Source organism: Ovis aries, chromosome 10 (assembly GCF_016772045.2).
Source record: "Ovis aries strain OAR_USU_Benz2616 breed Rambouillet chromosome 10, ARS-UI_Ramb_v3.0, whole genome shotgun sequence".
NCBI lineage: Eukaryota > Metazoa > Chordata > Mammalia > Artiodactyla > Bovidae > Ovis > Ovis aries.
The window spans coordinates 52829014-52844908 of record NC_056063.1 but is presented as its reverse complement, the minus strand read 5'-3'; the positions used below and the strand labels follow the sequence as shown (position 1 = coordinate 52844908).

Here is a 15895-nt window from a genome sequence, read left to right as displayed (position 1 = left end):
AGTGTCACAGGTCCGTGACTGTCAGTGCAAGTTACTAAAAGTGGAAGTTGAGATGATTGAGGTTGAAGAAATAAAGGGACTGAAAATCTAATAGTTTTGACTATTAAAGAATTTGAAGCTAAACATTCTCATTCAACTTTTCTTTAAAGAATTTAACTTCTTGTCTCCTTATCTCTCTAGGCATTCTTTTAGTTTCCTGGTAGCCTACTTGTTTGTATAATTTCTTTTGAAAATCTAGTTACCAGGACTGAATTCAGTATTCTAGGAATGTTCTGAGAGGCCCAGGATAGGGAAGTTACAGAATACCATTCCCGAACTGTCTCTTTGAGATATTAATTCTTGTTTCAGGAAAGGGGATTTTCTTATATCAAACATTTGCAGATAACTGTGTGTACTACCTTTTCTACATGAACAAGAGTTTCTCTAAGATACATATCTAGAAGTAGAATTGCTGGATTGTAGAACATACTTGTCTTCACCTCTATTAAATATTGCAAAAATTCATAGGCCCATGAGCTGTGTGTCAAAATGTAAGATGCTTCATGTTCTCACCAGCATTTGGTTTTCACCAACACAATTTGATGACTGTGATATGATTATCTTGTTTTCATTTTCATTTCCTTGATTCCTGGTTCAGTTGAGTAACTTTTTAAGTGTTTATTGGCCTTTCAGATTTCCTCTTCAGTGACTAGACTTACTTACCTTTCTCTTGTGTTGTTTCTCTCTTTTGTATTAATTTGTTCTCTATGTATTATAGCTTTATATCCAATTTTGGTTAAATGAATCACAAATCTCTTTCAGGTGAAGGCTGATCTTTGCCATTTCTTTATGGTGTCCTTGTTTTGGAGAAATTTAAAATTTTAATGTGCTCAAGACATATTATCCTTTTTTTCTTCTGAATTTGTTGATGTTTTGTTTGTTACATGTAGGTCTTTAACACACCTAGAATTTGTTTTTGTAGATGGTGTAATGTAGGTAATTGAGTTTTTTTCTTTTTCTCCTGTATGGATAACCAATTGTCTCAGTACCATTTATTGAGTGTTCTGTCACTGCATTAGTTAAGAATGTTTCTAATGATTTTGTGATTCTTGATGCTCTCTTTCTTAAAGGTTTATGAGAATTACTCATTTGAAGAACTGCGTTTTGCATCACCAACTCCTAAGAGGTGAGGATCATTTCCTCGAAGCTTAGCCAAGACATGTCAGCTGCTTACGACTAAAATCACCATGCGTTCCAACTTTCTTGTCTATTAAGGAAATATTTTGTAGCATTCTAAAATTCCCAGTAGAGATTTGCTACAGGTTTTATAATGTGTAGATTTGCAGGAAGCATGTATTTATATTGAACTGTAAATACTGCCAATATGTTATATAATACCGAGGTAATATAGAAATAACTAGTATCTAAAAGTATATATTAAATTGGCTTGTTTTTTCTGTTTTTATTTCCTTCTCTCCATCACCTAATGGAGTGGCAGAGTGATTTTAATATATGTTGCACTTGTTATGAAACTTAGTTATGAGAACTCTGTTTTTGAGCTCTGAGTAATTCTGTTAACTCCAAATTGAAGCATGTTTTTTGGCCGACTGTTTTATTTGCTCACTAGGGGATATTCCCAGGGCAACAGGAAATACCAGTTTGAAATTCAGAAGAAGAGAAATAAATTTTTGATCATCTTTATAGATATGGTATTTAAAATTGATGAATGACGAATGACCAACTGCAGAGATGACACTGAAAGAAAATAGGAGACCTAGACCTAAATCCTGGGGCAATCCAAGGTAGTCAGAAAAGAGAAAGCCAACAAAACACTTAGAAAGAGTGGCCAGTCAGATACAAGAAAAATCAGAAGAAGCAAAAAGGTTTTTCAAAAAAAGTAGGAGTTGTAAGTTATCAAATGCCACTGAGAGATTGCTGAAGATAAAGAAACAGCCCCTGAATTTGGGGACATGGTGGACATTGGTGACTGTGACATAATCAGTTGCAAGGAAGTATTGGGAGCAAAAGCATAGTTAGGATAAGCGTTGGAAGAGAATGGGAAATGAGGACATGGAGAGTGGTCGTTGACAATTGTTCAGGTAAGTTTTGCTGTAAATGGGGAAAGAGCTATGAGACTGTATTATAGGGAAAGGTATGGTATCACGGGGAGGTGTTTAAGATGGGACATGTTGAAGTTTTTATAGAAATGACCCAGTAAAGTGGGAGAAGTTAATGATGAACAAAAGAGAGCAAGAGAATTATATCACTGAAGTGTTGAATGAATGAGATCCATAGCACAAATGGAGGGGCTGGCACTGGACAGGACCCAGGCCATTCCTTCCATTGTAACAGCAGGTGGAGGAAAGTAGATTGAATCTAACTGCAACCTTAAGGTTGTATCTGATTGCTTATGTTTTTCAATGGAAGAAACTGATGAGGTCGCATCAGCTGAGAGTCAGAAAGAGGGGTACTGGAGGTTTGCAGTGAGGAAGAAAGAGTAAATTTAATCATGGGGAGTAGGAAAACATACTATGACAGGGCAGTAAGGTTGCTATTCATTGTGATCATATAATCAGAAATTTAATGTTTGCTGATACATGTTCATGATGATGTCAGCTGTTTAACCAAAGTAAATATTGCAGTATCAATCTTATTTCCTTTCAGACCCAGTGAGAATATGCTGATTCGTGTCAATAATGATGGCACTTACTGTGCCAACTGGACTCCAGGGGCTATTGGGCTCTACACTATTCATGTTACCATCGATGGCATTGAAATAGGTATTTTTCTAAAGTTGTGAGTTACTTAGTATAAAGAACTAGAATCAAAATCCTCTTTCTGTTCTAGCTTGCCCTTGTCCATGTATCACAGACATGGACAGACTTCCTAACTTGCAGGGAGCATCATGTCTTCCTTTATAATGAGTACTTAACTTGTGCATTTATGAGGTCCTAACATTTTGTAATAATTTATGAGTCATTGTAGCCCTCATGACTCCTTTCCTGCGTTCCCTAATGTGCCTAGTCAGGTTCCATCTCCTCCGTGCTGCCCTGTAACCACATGCATGCCTCGTCTCCCCGTCATGGTATATCTTCCTCTCCTGGCTGTGAGCAGGCCTCTTGCATCTTTGGATGTCCCAGTGTGGTTCAGTGCCTGGCACACAATGAGTGCTCAGTAAATACTTGTTGAAAGAGTGAGTTTCTTTACCTTCCACTAACTTTGAAAAATATGTTACCTTTCCTTTGGGATTAATCTTTGTTTACTCTTTATTTTTAAATTATCCAAATACTTGGACAGCAGTTGGACAAGAAAGCTCTAAAAAGTTTATCAATATGGATTCTTTAGAACACTTATCTTTTTTAATGCTCCTCAAGCAAATGGGTTCCTCTGATCAGGTAGATTTAGAACAAACCATATATTGTAGTCTTGTCTCAGATATTCATGCAATTCATATTATCATATTTGGACTTTTAAGACATTCTGTAATTAAAAATCCTCTCAATTCGTTTAATACTTATCATGAAACCCTTTCATGTAGAGAAGAGAGAAGGAGGGGGTAGAGATAAAAGTAACACTGTTCGAACGTTCCACCAAAATACCCTTTGGGAAACTTCAGTTTGTTTTTACATGAAGATAAAGAGGTGCTTTACCTTGATGTAACTGTAAGATATATAGAATATGCATTAAATGTAGTGTAACTGTAGGATTGGGGCTTCCCAGGTGACAAAGTGGTAAAGAATCCACCTGCCACTGCAGGAGACATGGGTTTGATCCCTGGGTCGGGAAGATCCCCTGGAGAAGGAAGTGGTAACCCACTTCAGTATCTTGCCTGAGAAATCCCATTGACAGAGACACCTGGCATTCTACAGTCCATGGGGTCGCAAAAGAGTCAGACCCAACTTAGCAGCTAAAGAACAACTATAGGATTAGATATATCAGATTCATCTGTACCATCCGAGAAACCTTTAGCGGAAGCCTTTTGCTGTACTCTTTTATTTCAGAGTATCCTTAAAGCCTTTAGTTCAGCAAACTTCTGTTGGTTCTAAGTGAAACATTGTTCTAGATAAGGCAGTTCCTGTCAAGTGAACAGCTTACTGATGATTGCAAGATAAAGGGGGCAAACAAAATCACAGGAAGTAAAATAAAATACAAGTAGTGTCATGCAAGGGATACAAATTACAGAAGTTCAAAAGTGGAGACAGTCAAGAAAGGTTTTATCTTTGCTAATAGTGGGTAAAGAAAACTAACATAAATAAGAAAAATCCACTCATATTCATACATATTTTCTGGAATGACATTGAAGAAAAAGATTCATAGTCGCTTAGAACCTTCATTTTCTTCCCTAACTTCTTAAATCAACTTTCCCCAGAGGTGACTAAACTGATAGTAGGCTAGGACCTTGCTTGACTGTAGGCAAGGACAAGTTTCATTAGAATAATGATGATGATGATAGCTAACATTTATTGAGTAATATATATCAAAAATTTTTATACAATCATATATTCTATATGTATTTTTAAAATCCTTTTATTCTCACAACAGCTCAGTGAACTAGGCGCTGTTCTTAAAGAGTCAAACAGTTAATGACAGAATTAGGAACAATCAAGTCTAACATGAGAGTCCCAGCTTGTAAACACCAAGCTGTGCTGCCTGTTACTCATGAGAAGATTGTTATAGATGACAAGTAGTGCTCTGATCAGATGTTAATGTTCAATCACACAAGGGTTTCTTTTTTTGTTATTTAAAAATTTTCAGTATTATTTAATATAGTCTATATTAAATAGACTCTTTTCCTGAATCCCTGAGACTCCCCTTTGGAATCTCACAGTCATTTTTCCAAGTACTTGTCTATTTTTTAGCTGTTAAATATTAATTACCTTGAAGGACAGAATTCAGATATTTCTTTTAATTGTCTAAAACAGCCTGTGAATGTATATGAAGTTAGGTTTAAGGGTCTTCCGTCCCTTATATTCTCAAATGTTACAGTTCCCTTCCTTTTTTTACAGATGCTGGCCTAGAAGTCAAAGTAAAAGACCCACCAAAAGGAATGATACCACCAGGAACTCAGCTGGTCAAACCAAAGACTGAGCCTCAACCAAATAAGGTTAGGGGAGAATGAAATTAGAACATGAATCAGTCTGAAATTTATTAATTTTCTTCATTGATGCTTCAAGGATCCAACGTCTAATACTAATTTCAGTATTTGAATTCTAAGTATTCCTAAATAAACTTGAAGACTAGTTCATGGTAATTCAAGGATAAAACTGTACTTTTTGATTTCTTGGTATAATGCTATAGTAATTTATAGACTCTGTATACTTCCTGTTATTGAAAGTTTACGATTAACAAAACGTCTGTTGACATTAAAGTGTGTACAGTTGTCAAGATTAAAGTATCCTGTGCTGTTAAATTCATTTCCTAACATTTAAAGAGTAAGTGCTATAGGAATTTTAGTAAACTACTTACTTATTAAAAAAAAGAAACATAGGTAATAGAATTTATATCATACCATCCTAAAAGGAAAAAAAGGCTCTTTTTTTCCTTTTTATCATATGTCTTCAAAGTTTAGAAAAGAACTTATCAATATATAAATAATTTTCTATTTTTTCAATGATTTACAGTTTTATACTTAAAAATGTTCTCTTATTGTTACAAATAAGCCATTGTTATTTGCACAGGAAGACCAGCTACAAATAATTTTGGAAGCTTTCTCAGAATTATACTTTCAAGTCTATTTATCTGTTACCACTTCTGAGGTCTCTCTACCATGATTCCCCTGTTTCATCTGTCTGTCTTTGCCTTTCTCAGGTTCGAAAATTTGTGGCCAAGGATAGTGCAGGGCTCCGTATCCGTAGCCACCCTTCCCTTCAGAGTGAGCAGATAGGCATAGTGAAGGTCAATGGAACCATCACTTTCATTGATGAGGTAATTTGTAAAGAAACACTTGTAATAAATTTTGGATGAAAAATTTTTGTACTGTTTGCATGATATAAGGTTACTAAATTTTTTGTTAGAATATGTTTTAAGCAGTTTGGGTAGTGTTTGGAAAATTGTTTCACAGAATTTCAAAATTTTGTTCATTGAGTTTCAAACATTGCATTTATTTTTCTCTATCAATGAATAACTAAAATTATATTTTTAGCATAAAAATTAACATGCTAGTCAGAACCAGTATGAGAATTCAGTGAAAACGAGTAGTTTTTCTTAAATATTTAAAATGTTGTTTGTTTTTGTATGTGTTTGTTGTATCACTTCACTTTGGACAGGACATTTTTCTAATAATGTAACTTATTAGAATAATCAGTAACTTCTGATTATTAAAATCTAAATTGAGGGGAAGAAAGGCTTGTGTTCTTTTGGGAAACCTCTGGTTTTATTATTGAAGTGTTTATCTCAAACTGTGACTTCTTTGTGCTTTTACTTCTAAGTGACAATATGTTTTACGATCTCACCATGTGAATTATCATATTGCTTGGCTTCCTGGTTTCTTTCCTTAAAGGTTCTCTCATACTTAACTTATGCAAAAACTAGATTCTTAATGTCCATGTCCACCATTATTTGCCTGCTTTGAGCCTTTCAGAACTTTGCTGCCTTCCTCGGAGTGACGGGCGGGCATGGCTTGTTTCTGGTGCTTGTATCCCATAGATCCACAATGATGATGGTGTGTGGCTGAGGCTCAATGATGAGACGATAAAGAAGTACGTTCCTAACATGAATGGTTATACCGAAGCCTGGTGCCTCTCTTTTAATCAGCATCTTGGGAAAAGTCTTCTGGTCCCTGTTGACGTAAGTAAAAGGTGGTTTTAAAGAGGATTATAGGTGTACCCTGTCCTCATTACAGGGCTTTCTTTAATTAAGGCTTCTCAGTTCTGAGGTAAACCACAACTAAATAACTTCAAGTGCTTGAATTCTGAGAGCTTCTGTTTAATAAAGGTGAAATTTGGCAAGGCTAAGGCCTTTAACACTTATATAGTCCATCACAGGAGGAAGCAGTAAATTAAACTAGGCCTGCTGATTTCTTTCCAGGGAGACAGGGAATGAGAGTGGCTAATGAGAGTAGTTAACATTTTTTTTCCTTTCTTATTCACGCTACTGTTTGGAATGAACTCCACACTAAAATTTAACAATTCGGTATTACTATTCATTTCAGAAATACATATAATGTTTTTTTTTTTTTTTTGGTGGTGGTTTGTAATTTTGTGTGTTGTCTAAGTTTGAATCTTTTCATTCTTGGTGTATGATACTACCTCGTTAAAACAAGGTGGATTTTTAGACTTGCAGTACTATAGCGCTCTAGTTGAAGCTCAGTCTCAGAGTCTGCGAGAATTCTATGAGCCTCTTTGACAGATGCGGTGGAGTACATAGAGCCAGTGTTCAAAAGTTTACTGTGTCACTAAATCTGATAGGAACCCATGGCTCTCTTTATAATTTTTTCCTTTCCATCTCAACTAAATATTTGACTTTACTGGAGATAGAAAGCAAAAGGAAGTAGCTCTTAGTATTTTCTAGTTTGACTTTATGTTGAAGAATGAATGACATTAATGACATGACACTGCTAATATAAATTTTTATTTTAAAAGTAATCTTAGTATTTTAAACAGTTGAATTTCTTTAAAAAGGATCAGTGCATAAAGCTCACTCTATCAAATCAGTCACTGTGTTGTTTGTTTTTCTCCTTGATAGTCCAGAGTAATGTTCTCCAAAAGGGTGGCTATACAAAATGATGCTTTTGAGAAGAACATAATAGAACTTCTATTTGGATTTATTAATCACATTCTTTTTTCTGTTCTTTTGTATTTGTTTTATATAGTACAATGGGGAAAGAAGCTGTCTATATATTTTTAACTAATAGATGCATGATAGAGAAAGTCAAGAGAGTTTTGGTCTACTGCTTTTTTTTTTTTAATCTAGGGCTAGAAACTTGCCCTTAAATGGTTTTAATCCATCTCTCATTATAGTAACCAGATATTCTTCAGGATAATGAAGATGATATTTTACAGCAGTAATTACAGTAGCCATTGTGTTTATTTTGTTAGCAGTTTATATTTTAAATTTTGACCAATATAGGGTTTTGTGTATTTTAAGGCCCTAATAAGGCATTATGTTAGATTATATTATCTTTATGACTTCGAAATTACCTCTGCTTCAAAGATTTTTTTTCCTAATTCCTTTGTGGCTCATTTGAGGAGGTACTTTTGGAGGAGGAGGATATTCATACAGACAAAACAAGAGAATAAACAAAGGTAGCAAGGATGAGCAGGAAGTATTCTGAATGCCATGGCTTCATTTTGGAACCCTCATGTTCTGTTACCTGATGCTTTTAAACTTTAGCCAAGAGAGGTCAGAGGGAGAGGAGGTAAATGGAGTGAGCCATACAAGTACTCAATGGCTTTTCACTGCTGTGTGAGTGAATGAAGAGGTTATCTCTGACTTAATTGGAGACAGAAAGCAAAAGGAAGTAGCTTTTGGTATTTTCTAGTTTGTCTTTATGTTGAAACATGACATGAATTCTCTTTTGATGTAAGTAACTCAGAGTATCTGGTATCACTGAGAAAGCTGAGATTTTTCTGGTTCCTTAATTTTAAGGATGATAGTGACTTGAGATCATTATAAATTAAAAGATGCCAGTAAAAAAGGTGGGCATCAAAGATACAGAAAAGGAATCTGAAGGCTGTAAAGGAGGAGAAAATGGAATTGAAGGCACACTGGTAAATTGTTTCTGTGAATAAGGAGATGGTATTTGTGGCAGTAGGTAAGTTTTTAGGAATGAGGAAGAGAGGGAAGAGGTGAAAGAAACCATCATTTCCATAGAGAAAAGAGAAAAGCCATTAGCTGAGACTAAAACAACTGAGTTATGTTAGAGAGTTTAGAAAAGCCATAAGAATTTGTAGTAATATTTGAGAGAAATAGCACGATCTGACAAAGAAAACTACTTGTTTAGGGACTGTTGCACCACGAAGGACCCAGTGAGACTGCTGGATAGATGCATTCTGGAGACACCCTTCTTCCCCATGGCCCTGGGTCTCCAGAATTAAGAAAGCCAGGAAAGCAGACAGTGCTGGCCGGAAGTTCCTGGGCTGCTGTGACAGGAAAATAGGGACAAAAGGGAATTTCAGATGCTGATGAAAGAGCGATTGAGAGCACCAGCTGTGGGTTGCAGCTTAAGTTAGAAATGTGAAAGGATTAGTGGAGGGTCCAAGGGACTCGGAGGTCTTAATAAAATGCAACAGTATAGTGAATGCACTGTACTAAAGGAGCTGGAAGGAGACAGGCAACTTGTGTGTTAATGTAGCATATTTGAAATTGATTTCATACTTAGAGCATTTTATTGAATGAAATGGATTGTTAATGTGGCCACATACACATATACAGGTGCTGGCAACACTGTGACCTGTGAGGTTTGAAAGTGAGTTCATTTACCATCAGAGAAAGGGTCCCATTAGGTACAGTATAAAGTTATGGGACAAATGGGAATAATTAGCTGTTGGATCAGGAAGAAGCCTAGCACAGTTCTGGTATAAAAATAAAAGAGGACAGGTAGATGACCTAAGTAAGGATTTGCATTGTATGTTTGTGACCAAGGAGGACAGAGGGTATGTGTGACAACCGGCATGGGGCTTCAGACAGAACTGGTAATAAGTTGCTTCAGTGTGGGTGTTAGATGAAAACTGGAGTCAGAGCCTGGCATAGGCAGGAACAGGCTGATTTCCCAGGGTTTTGATTTTCAGGACCAGGACAGGCCTCTTCGACAGTCAGTAAGCTTTTCGTGAGTACCTTACTCTGCAGGACAGAGCGTATGATTCCATCTCATCCCCTGGGGGAACTAATACAGCGAAAGAAATGCACTTTGCTGCTGCTTCCTCTGCGTCTCTTCTACTGCTGGAGAAATAACTTGCCACCCACTCTGCCTTTTTATACTTCATTGGTGAATGAATCAGCTGTCAGTTATGGCTAACCATTGTAAAAACTATTCAGTTAAACAGAAAGCTGGCAGATTTGAGATAAAATTAGAGATTATCAAGGACTGATGCCACTCACTTAAAAAAATGCAAAAGTACCAAAAAGTTGCCTTGAGCAATCTTTACATCAACATGTTCAACTTCTCTAGTTAAAACAATTTTGTGTTCACATGAATGGATGTGCCATATTTAGAGCCTGACCTAAGCAAACTGAAGGGGAGAATAGGGGTAGGGATTGGAAACTGAACACTGAATATTTGATGATCTGTTTTTTAAAAAGATTGCCATAAGTAGCTATATTTAGAATAAACTTTAAAGTGATTTTTGTTACCCTGTCCTGTTTCTGTACTCATACTGCAGAACCCTGGTTTTCATTGTAGATATGTTCTTTAGTCACATTTTGGCCTGACCGGCAGTAGTTCTATTTAGATGTCATTGAAAGTAAAAGCGTTAGTCGCTCAGTCCTGTCTGACTCTTTTGTGACCCCATGGACTGTAGTCCGCCAGGCTCCTCTGACCATGGGGTTCTCCAGTTAAGAATACTGGAGTGGAGTGCCTTTCCCTTCTCCAGGGGATCTTCCCAACCCAGGGATCAAACTCTGTTCTCCTTCATTGCAGACAGATTCTTTACTGTCTGAGCTACCAGGGAAGCCCTTAAATGTCATTACTTAACTAAAAAATAATGACATCCTAATTTGGTTCAAATATGACTTTAGTAATGCTCTTGTTTAGAGATTAAATTGCATTAGACATTCATATTATGAGTGTTCTTTCTAAAACCATTTTTAAATCATTGGAAAGAATCAGGATAACTATGAAGAACACAGATACTTCCTTGTGAGGTACTCCTGGTCTGTTACACTTATTGCCCCTTTTAGAATACACTGTTTTAACATTACATTTTAGTCTCTGTTTATGTTATTTCATTTGTCTAAAATGCTTTTGCTTCCTTTCCCCAACCCCCTAACTTTTCTAATACTTTCCTAATTGGCCAAGCTCAAAAATTTCTGTTGACATTGTTCATCCATGTAGTTAGTTATCGCTTCACTAATTGTTCATTCAGCATATGAGTCCCTGCTATGTACCAGACACTAAGCTGGGAAGAAGGTGTTGGGTGGAGAGGTAGAGGGGAGGGGATACAAAATAATTGAGAGTGCAATTCTTGTTCTTAGAGTGCTCTCTGTGTAATGTGGTAGATGTACTGTGTTCACCAAGTTAAGTTGCGTTATGATGAGTTAGAGTGGCTTCACTTAGGAGGTGACATTTGAGGAGGTTTCAAAAAAACATTGCCAGAAGAGAGTGAAGGAATTTCACATTAGAGAATCAAATATCCAAAGTTATGAAGGCATACTGCGTTTGGTAACTAATAAATAGTTAATAAGGGTGAAGCATGAATTGAGGACAGAAAGATTCTACATACTGGGGAAATTAACTTTCTCCCTTCCTGCTCAGGTAGCACTTTGTCTGTAAAAGCAGAAAAGGCTTACATCTTCTCCAGCTACTCATAATGCTTAGTTTGTTTTCCTTCTCTTTAGCCCATTTGTATTTATATACCTCTTATTTCTGTTTCTAAGGTCCTTAAGGGTTAGGACTCACTGAAGATCCCCTCTTACTCTGTGTGTTTCTTCCAAAGTGTTAAATATTTCATTTAGTTTGTGGCAGACTTTCAACATTTGTTGAATGCTAAATTTTAATTCTTAGCATTTGGTTTGATGATACTGCTTAAAATAATTTCTGTCTTATGCTCCTTACCTTTATTCTCTCATTTACTTTTCAGTATATCCATTTGATATTAAGTTTGTATCATTCTCATTTTTCCAATGAGAGAAGAGAACTATTCTTCCGAGATCATAAGTAGTAAGCAGTGGAGCTAGTTCTAAAACTCCAGTCCATATAATTCCAGAGCCTGTGCTTGTGTGTTTAGTCTATCTTCATCTAGTGAAGACGTAAGGGCAGATACAGTTATAAGAGGATAAAGTAAATATAGCTATAAAAATCATATTATTTTGGCTAGAATTCCACAATTAAATAAATACAAATGCTCATAACCCTAATGGTTAAATGAGAATGAATACTGTGATGTATGTTCAAGGATACCTGGGGAAAGCTGGTTTTAAGTTAAAATTCTTAAGATTTGGAAACTACACATTAAGCTAATAGAATGTTTCATACACCAGGGAAAACAATAAGTTTAAAAAGAGAGAAAAAATAATTTATGCACGTAACGTGGGAAACATTTGAGTGCCTGTGATAGAGCCTAAATTTTTTGGAAAGCAAGTTTACTTCTATTATAAAAATAGATACTAGTGATTTGAAATTTATAGGCACACTTCATTGTCTACTTTGTCAAAAATGAGGTCTTTTAACATTGTAAGGTTGAGTGATAAAGTTTATATCAAGGAAAGTAGATGATACCTCATTGCTGCTGCTAAGTCACTTCAGTCGTGTCCGACTCTGTGTGACCCCATAGATAGCAGCCCACCAGGCTCCCCCGTCCCTGGGATTCTCCAGGCAAGAACACTGGAGTGGGTTGCCATTTCCTTCTCCAATGCAGGAAAGTAAAAAGTGAAAGTGAAGTCGCTCAGTCGTGTCGGACCCTCAGCGACCCCATGGACTACAGCCTTCCAGGCTCCTCCGTCCATGGGATTTTCCAGACAATACTTCATTAGAAATATTCAAAGATATATTTACAATGCTAATATTATTCAAATTCTTATAGAAGCAACTTGAATCTCCATGCAATTATACAAACCACTTTCTACCTACTTAGGCTGATTGATGTTCACATATAGAAAGTAGGTTGATTTTTCTATATTTGGGGACTCTGAAGATTTGGAGGAGAGAAGGAAAAATATCATTCGCTATTCTCTCATATAACATTACTCAGAGTACTTGGTAAAATTAGCATATATTTTATGTCCAATTTAACTCTTTTGGGATACCTAATGATGCATGGTAGTCACAGCTTTAATATACCCCAAATTTCTTAGTTTTGTTTTCTTAGCAAATTTGTGTGTATGTGTATGCATAGACCTGTTTTTCAGTCTTAGTAAATACTAAATATTTAGTTAATACACCATTAATAAATATGTTGTCCTTAAATGGGTGTCAAAAGCTTTATTTCATTCCTAAGCTTGACATTTACGTTTCCTAAACAGAATGGAATTGAGGCCTTTAAAATAACACTGTCATGGTATATATGTTGTATTTAATTCTCCTGAGATACTTATCTTTTTCACTTTAAAAATAGTAATTCCTAACTCTGTGCTCAAGCATTGGGCATGTTTGGTCATGTATTTCACCATAAAAATTATTCTTTTATTTTGTCTCTTCTGTGCCTTGAAGTGTACTGTCTTAGAGCTGCAATTTGGTGATCATCAATTTAGTTAGATTTTTAGCATACTTTAGTTTTATAATTTTATTTGGCAGAACTTTTTTGCCTTCAGAATAGTCTTTGAGGATAAGATGACTTAGATTATTGTAGATATGTATGTATTTTTTAATGTATATGTATGTATATACATACATACATATGTAATGGTACTCAGTCTATAAAATTATGCAATATGAAAACTAATTTATATGTTTTAATGGTGAGAAATTGAGACTCTGAGGAAATTAATGTTTTCATGTATGTCCATATCTTTAGATTAAGTTTTCCTGTATTTTCAAAAGAAACTATGAAGTTTATTTTATTTTTAAACTTCAATTTTCTGTTTGGTGCTTTTTTGATACTTGATAAATGCAGTATTGTTAGGACACCACGTTTTAAAAATAGCCTTACAATAAACCAGTGTACCCTAAGAATTTTCTACAAATGTAGAACAAAGCAAAAGAAGTGTCAAATTTGAATCCACGTATAATTTACACGTACAAATTGTATTGGCAATTTGTTACCATGGTTAGCAGTTACGTCACTTTAAGGTATCTCAAGCTATTTCAAGTTAGCATGAGGACATACTAACTCATGCTGTCAGACTCAGTGAGTTTAAACACTGAAATAAATATAAAAGTTTTGAAATTGTCAGTCACCACATTGCTTCTTTATTCCTAACTCAGTCTGCATTACTTCTTACAATGTTTTTCACACTGCTTTTCATATTAGAAAAAAATTATGCTAAAAAATAGAATGTGCTAAAAAACACTGATATTGTTTTAGTTCGAAAGTCCATACCACTGTCTCTGAAAAGGAGAAAAACCTTTGAGCAAATACTCCGCAAATTCTTAATATACATGGATGAACCAATAAGGACACCTTTTCACCCCCAAAATGGCATTTCAGAATGCGTTGCAATATGTATCCACTTTACCTAAAGAGAAAGTACCCTGTCTGCTATCTATTTTTAAATGTGGAGGGACCTTTGGTTTTTGTTTTGCATTTATCTGTGGACACATTAACAGAAACGCTTTTCCCCTGGCTTTTATATGTCTTGTATTTCTGTGTTAGCAGAGGTGTATGTATATGGATATATATCTGTATCTGTCCATGTACATATATACGTGAGGAAGATACAGAACTGGAGAATATGAAATAGATTCTCATTATATAAAATGGCTTGCAGTTGGTTGGGAATTTTGTTGTTCATAACTTTCATTAACATTTTTAATGTCCTCTTTTTTTGTATTTATATAAGCAGTAAAATTGTGTAATTGCTAGTTTTTGAAAAGATTTTCAGTTCAGATCAAGTAAATATATTTAATAGAATGATATATCTAGGTAGATGTATATCATTTTAATTGTCATGAAAACATTTTGTAAAAATGTTGTTTTTTTCTGGGACCATGTTGCTGTGAATTGGTTGTTCCTTAACAGAATATTTTTAGACTGTATGTAGAGATTCTAAATGCTCTGTGCATTTCCTAAACTTTTGAGAGGGAGAAAACTAGGTCTACCTTTTGATAAAAATTAATTGTTTTTTTCTCTATGTTTTTCTTGTCAAATTTGCTAACAGCTTTCAGTAACATTTCCAAGTGATTTTTTTTCCCACTTATAGAAGAGAGCAAAAGTAAAAAAATGAATTAGACTTTTTTTACTTTCTGATTTTTTTGTACTTAAAAAAGTAATAACAAGTTCACATATATTAATTACATGCACTTATTATTCGTAGTACTAGTTACACTATCTATACAATCTGTATTCTTCACATTGTCTTTATAAACAGCAGACTTTTTTTTTTTAATAATAAAACAAATCTGGCTTTACTGGAACAGATACGTCAGTCATTTAAAGGAGTTTTAAGTTGTCCTTCTTGCACTGTCTTAAGCTTGATATCAATGTCTGACTCTTAATTGTAGCAAATGGCATGACACACTATATCCATGGAGAGCTTTTGACAAAAACTTATGTATGAGAATTTTTTTGCTGTGTGGTTTACTCAGGTGGCTTCAGTTTCCCTGTAGTGAAATAATATTCTGGTGCTGGTGCTGGCGTACAGAACGTTGTTACTCCTGTGAACGCGTCTTCTGCAGATCATCTCCTGTTCCCTTTCTTTGTTGATATTTTTCTTTCTTAAACTTTGTCACTCAGAATATCTTTAATGCTAGCCCAGGAGTCAGGGATTTGGACGTATTTGCATGGACTTCCAAAGCTTTTTTCCCCCAGGTGAGTTAACTGTAAGGAACAGTCATACATTGTGCAGGTATTTCAGCATGTATAACGAACTTTACATTATATCTTTGAAGCCTGTGCTTAAGATTATTTTTTTTTTTTTTTGCTGAAAACAGTCTACATACAAAGTACTGCAATTGAGTTTCCCTATAAACCCTTTCCCTTTATTTCTGCCAAAGACTGCATTATTCAACTTTTACTTGACTTCAGATTTGCTATATTTAATTTTATGACTAGCTTCTCCAGCAATTATATACAAGTCTAGCTTTTTCAGACCTTGCTTATTAAGTGGGAGAATTTCAGCCCCATGGCTATTCTGTTTTTTTCCCTAGCCTTGCTCGGTGCTGTTT

The 15895-nt window shown here is 35.3% G+C and overlaps 1 protein-coding gene across 31 annotated transcripts in view; it reads left to right on the top strand.

The window, feature by feature from the left end:
- The window catches only part of MYCBP2 (MYC binding protein 2), a 271324-nt gene that overhangs the window by 187351 nt on the left and 68078 nt on the right, over positions 1-15895 (top strand). For 16 of the 31 annotated variants that reach the window (XM_060394149.1, XM_060394144.1, XM_060394151.1 and 13 more), the window contains 5 exons: positions 1110-1165; positions 2644-2759; positions 4986-5083; positions 5788-5904; positions 6625-6765. In XM_060394149.1, coding sequence (XP_060250132.1) covers positions 1110-1165; positions 2644-2759; positions 4986-5083; positions 5788-5904; positions 6625-6765 — 528 coding nt within the window. Of the gene's footprint in view, positions 1-1109; positions 1166-2643; positions 2760-4985; positions 5084-5787; positions 5905-6624; positions 6766-15464; positions 15540-15895 lie in introns of all 31 variants that reach the window. The other 15 variants (XM_060394130.1, XM_060394141.1, XM_060394142.1 and 12 more) reach the window with 1 other exon arrangement.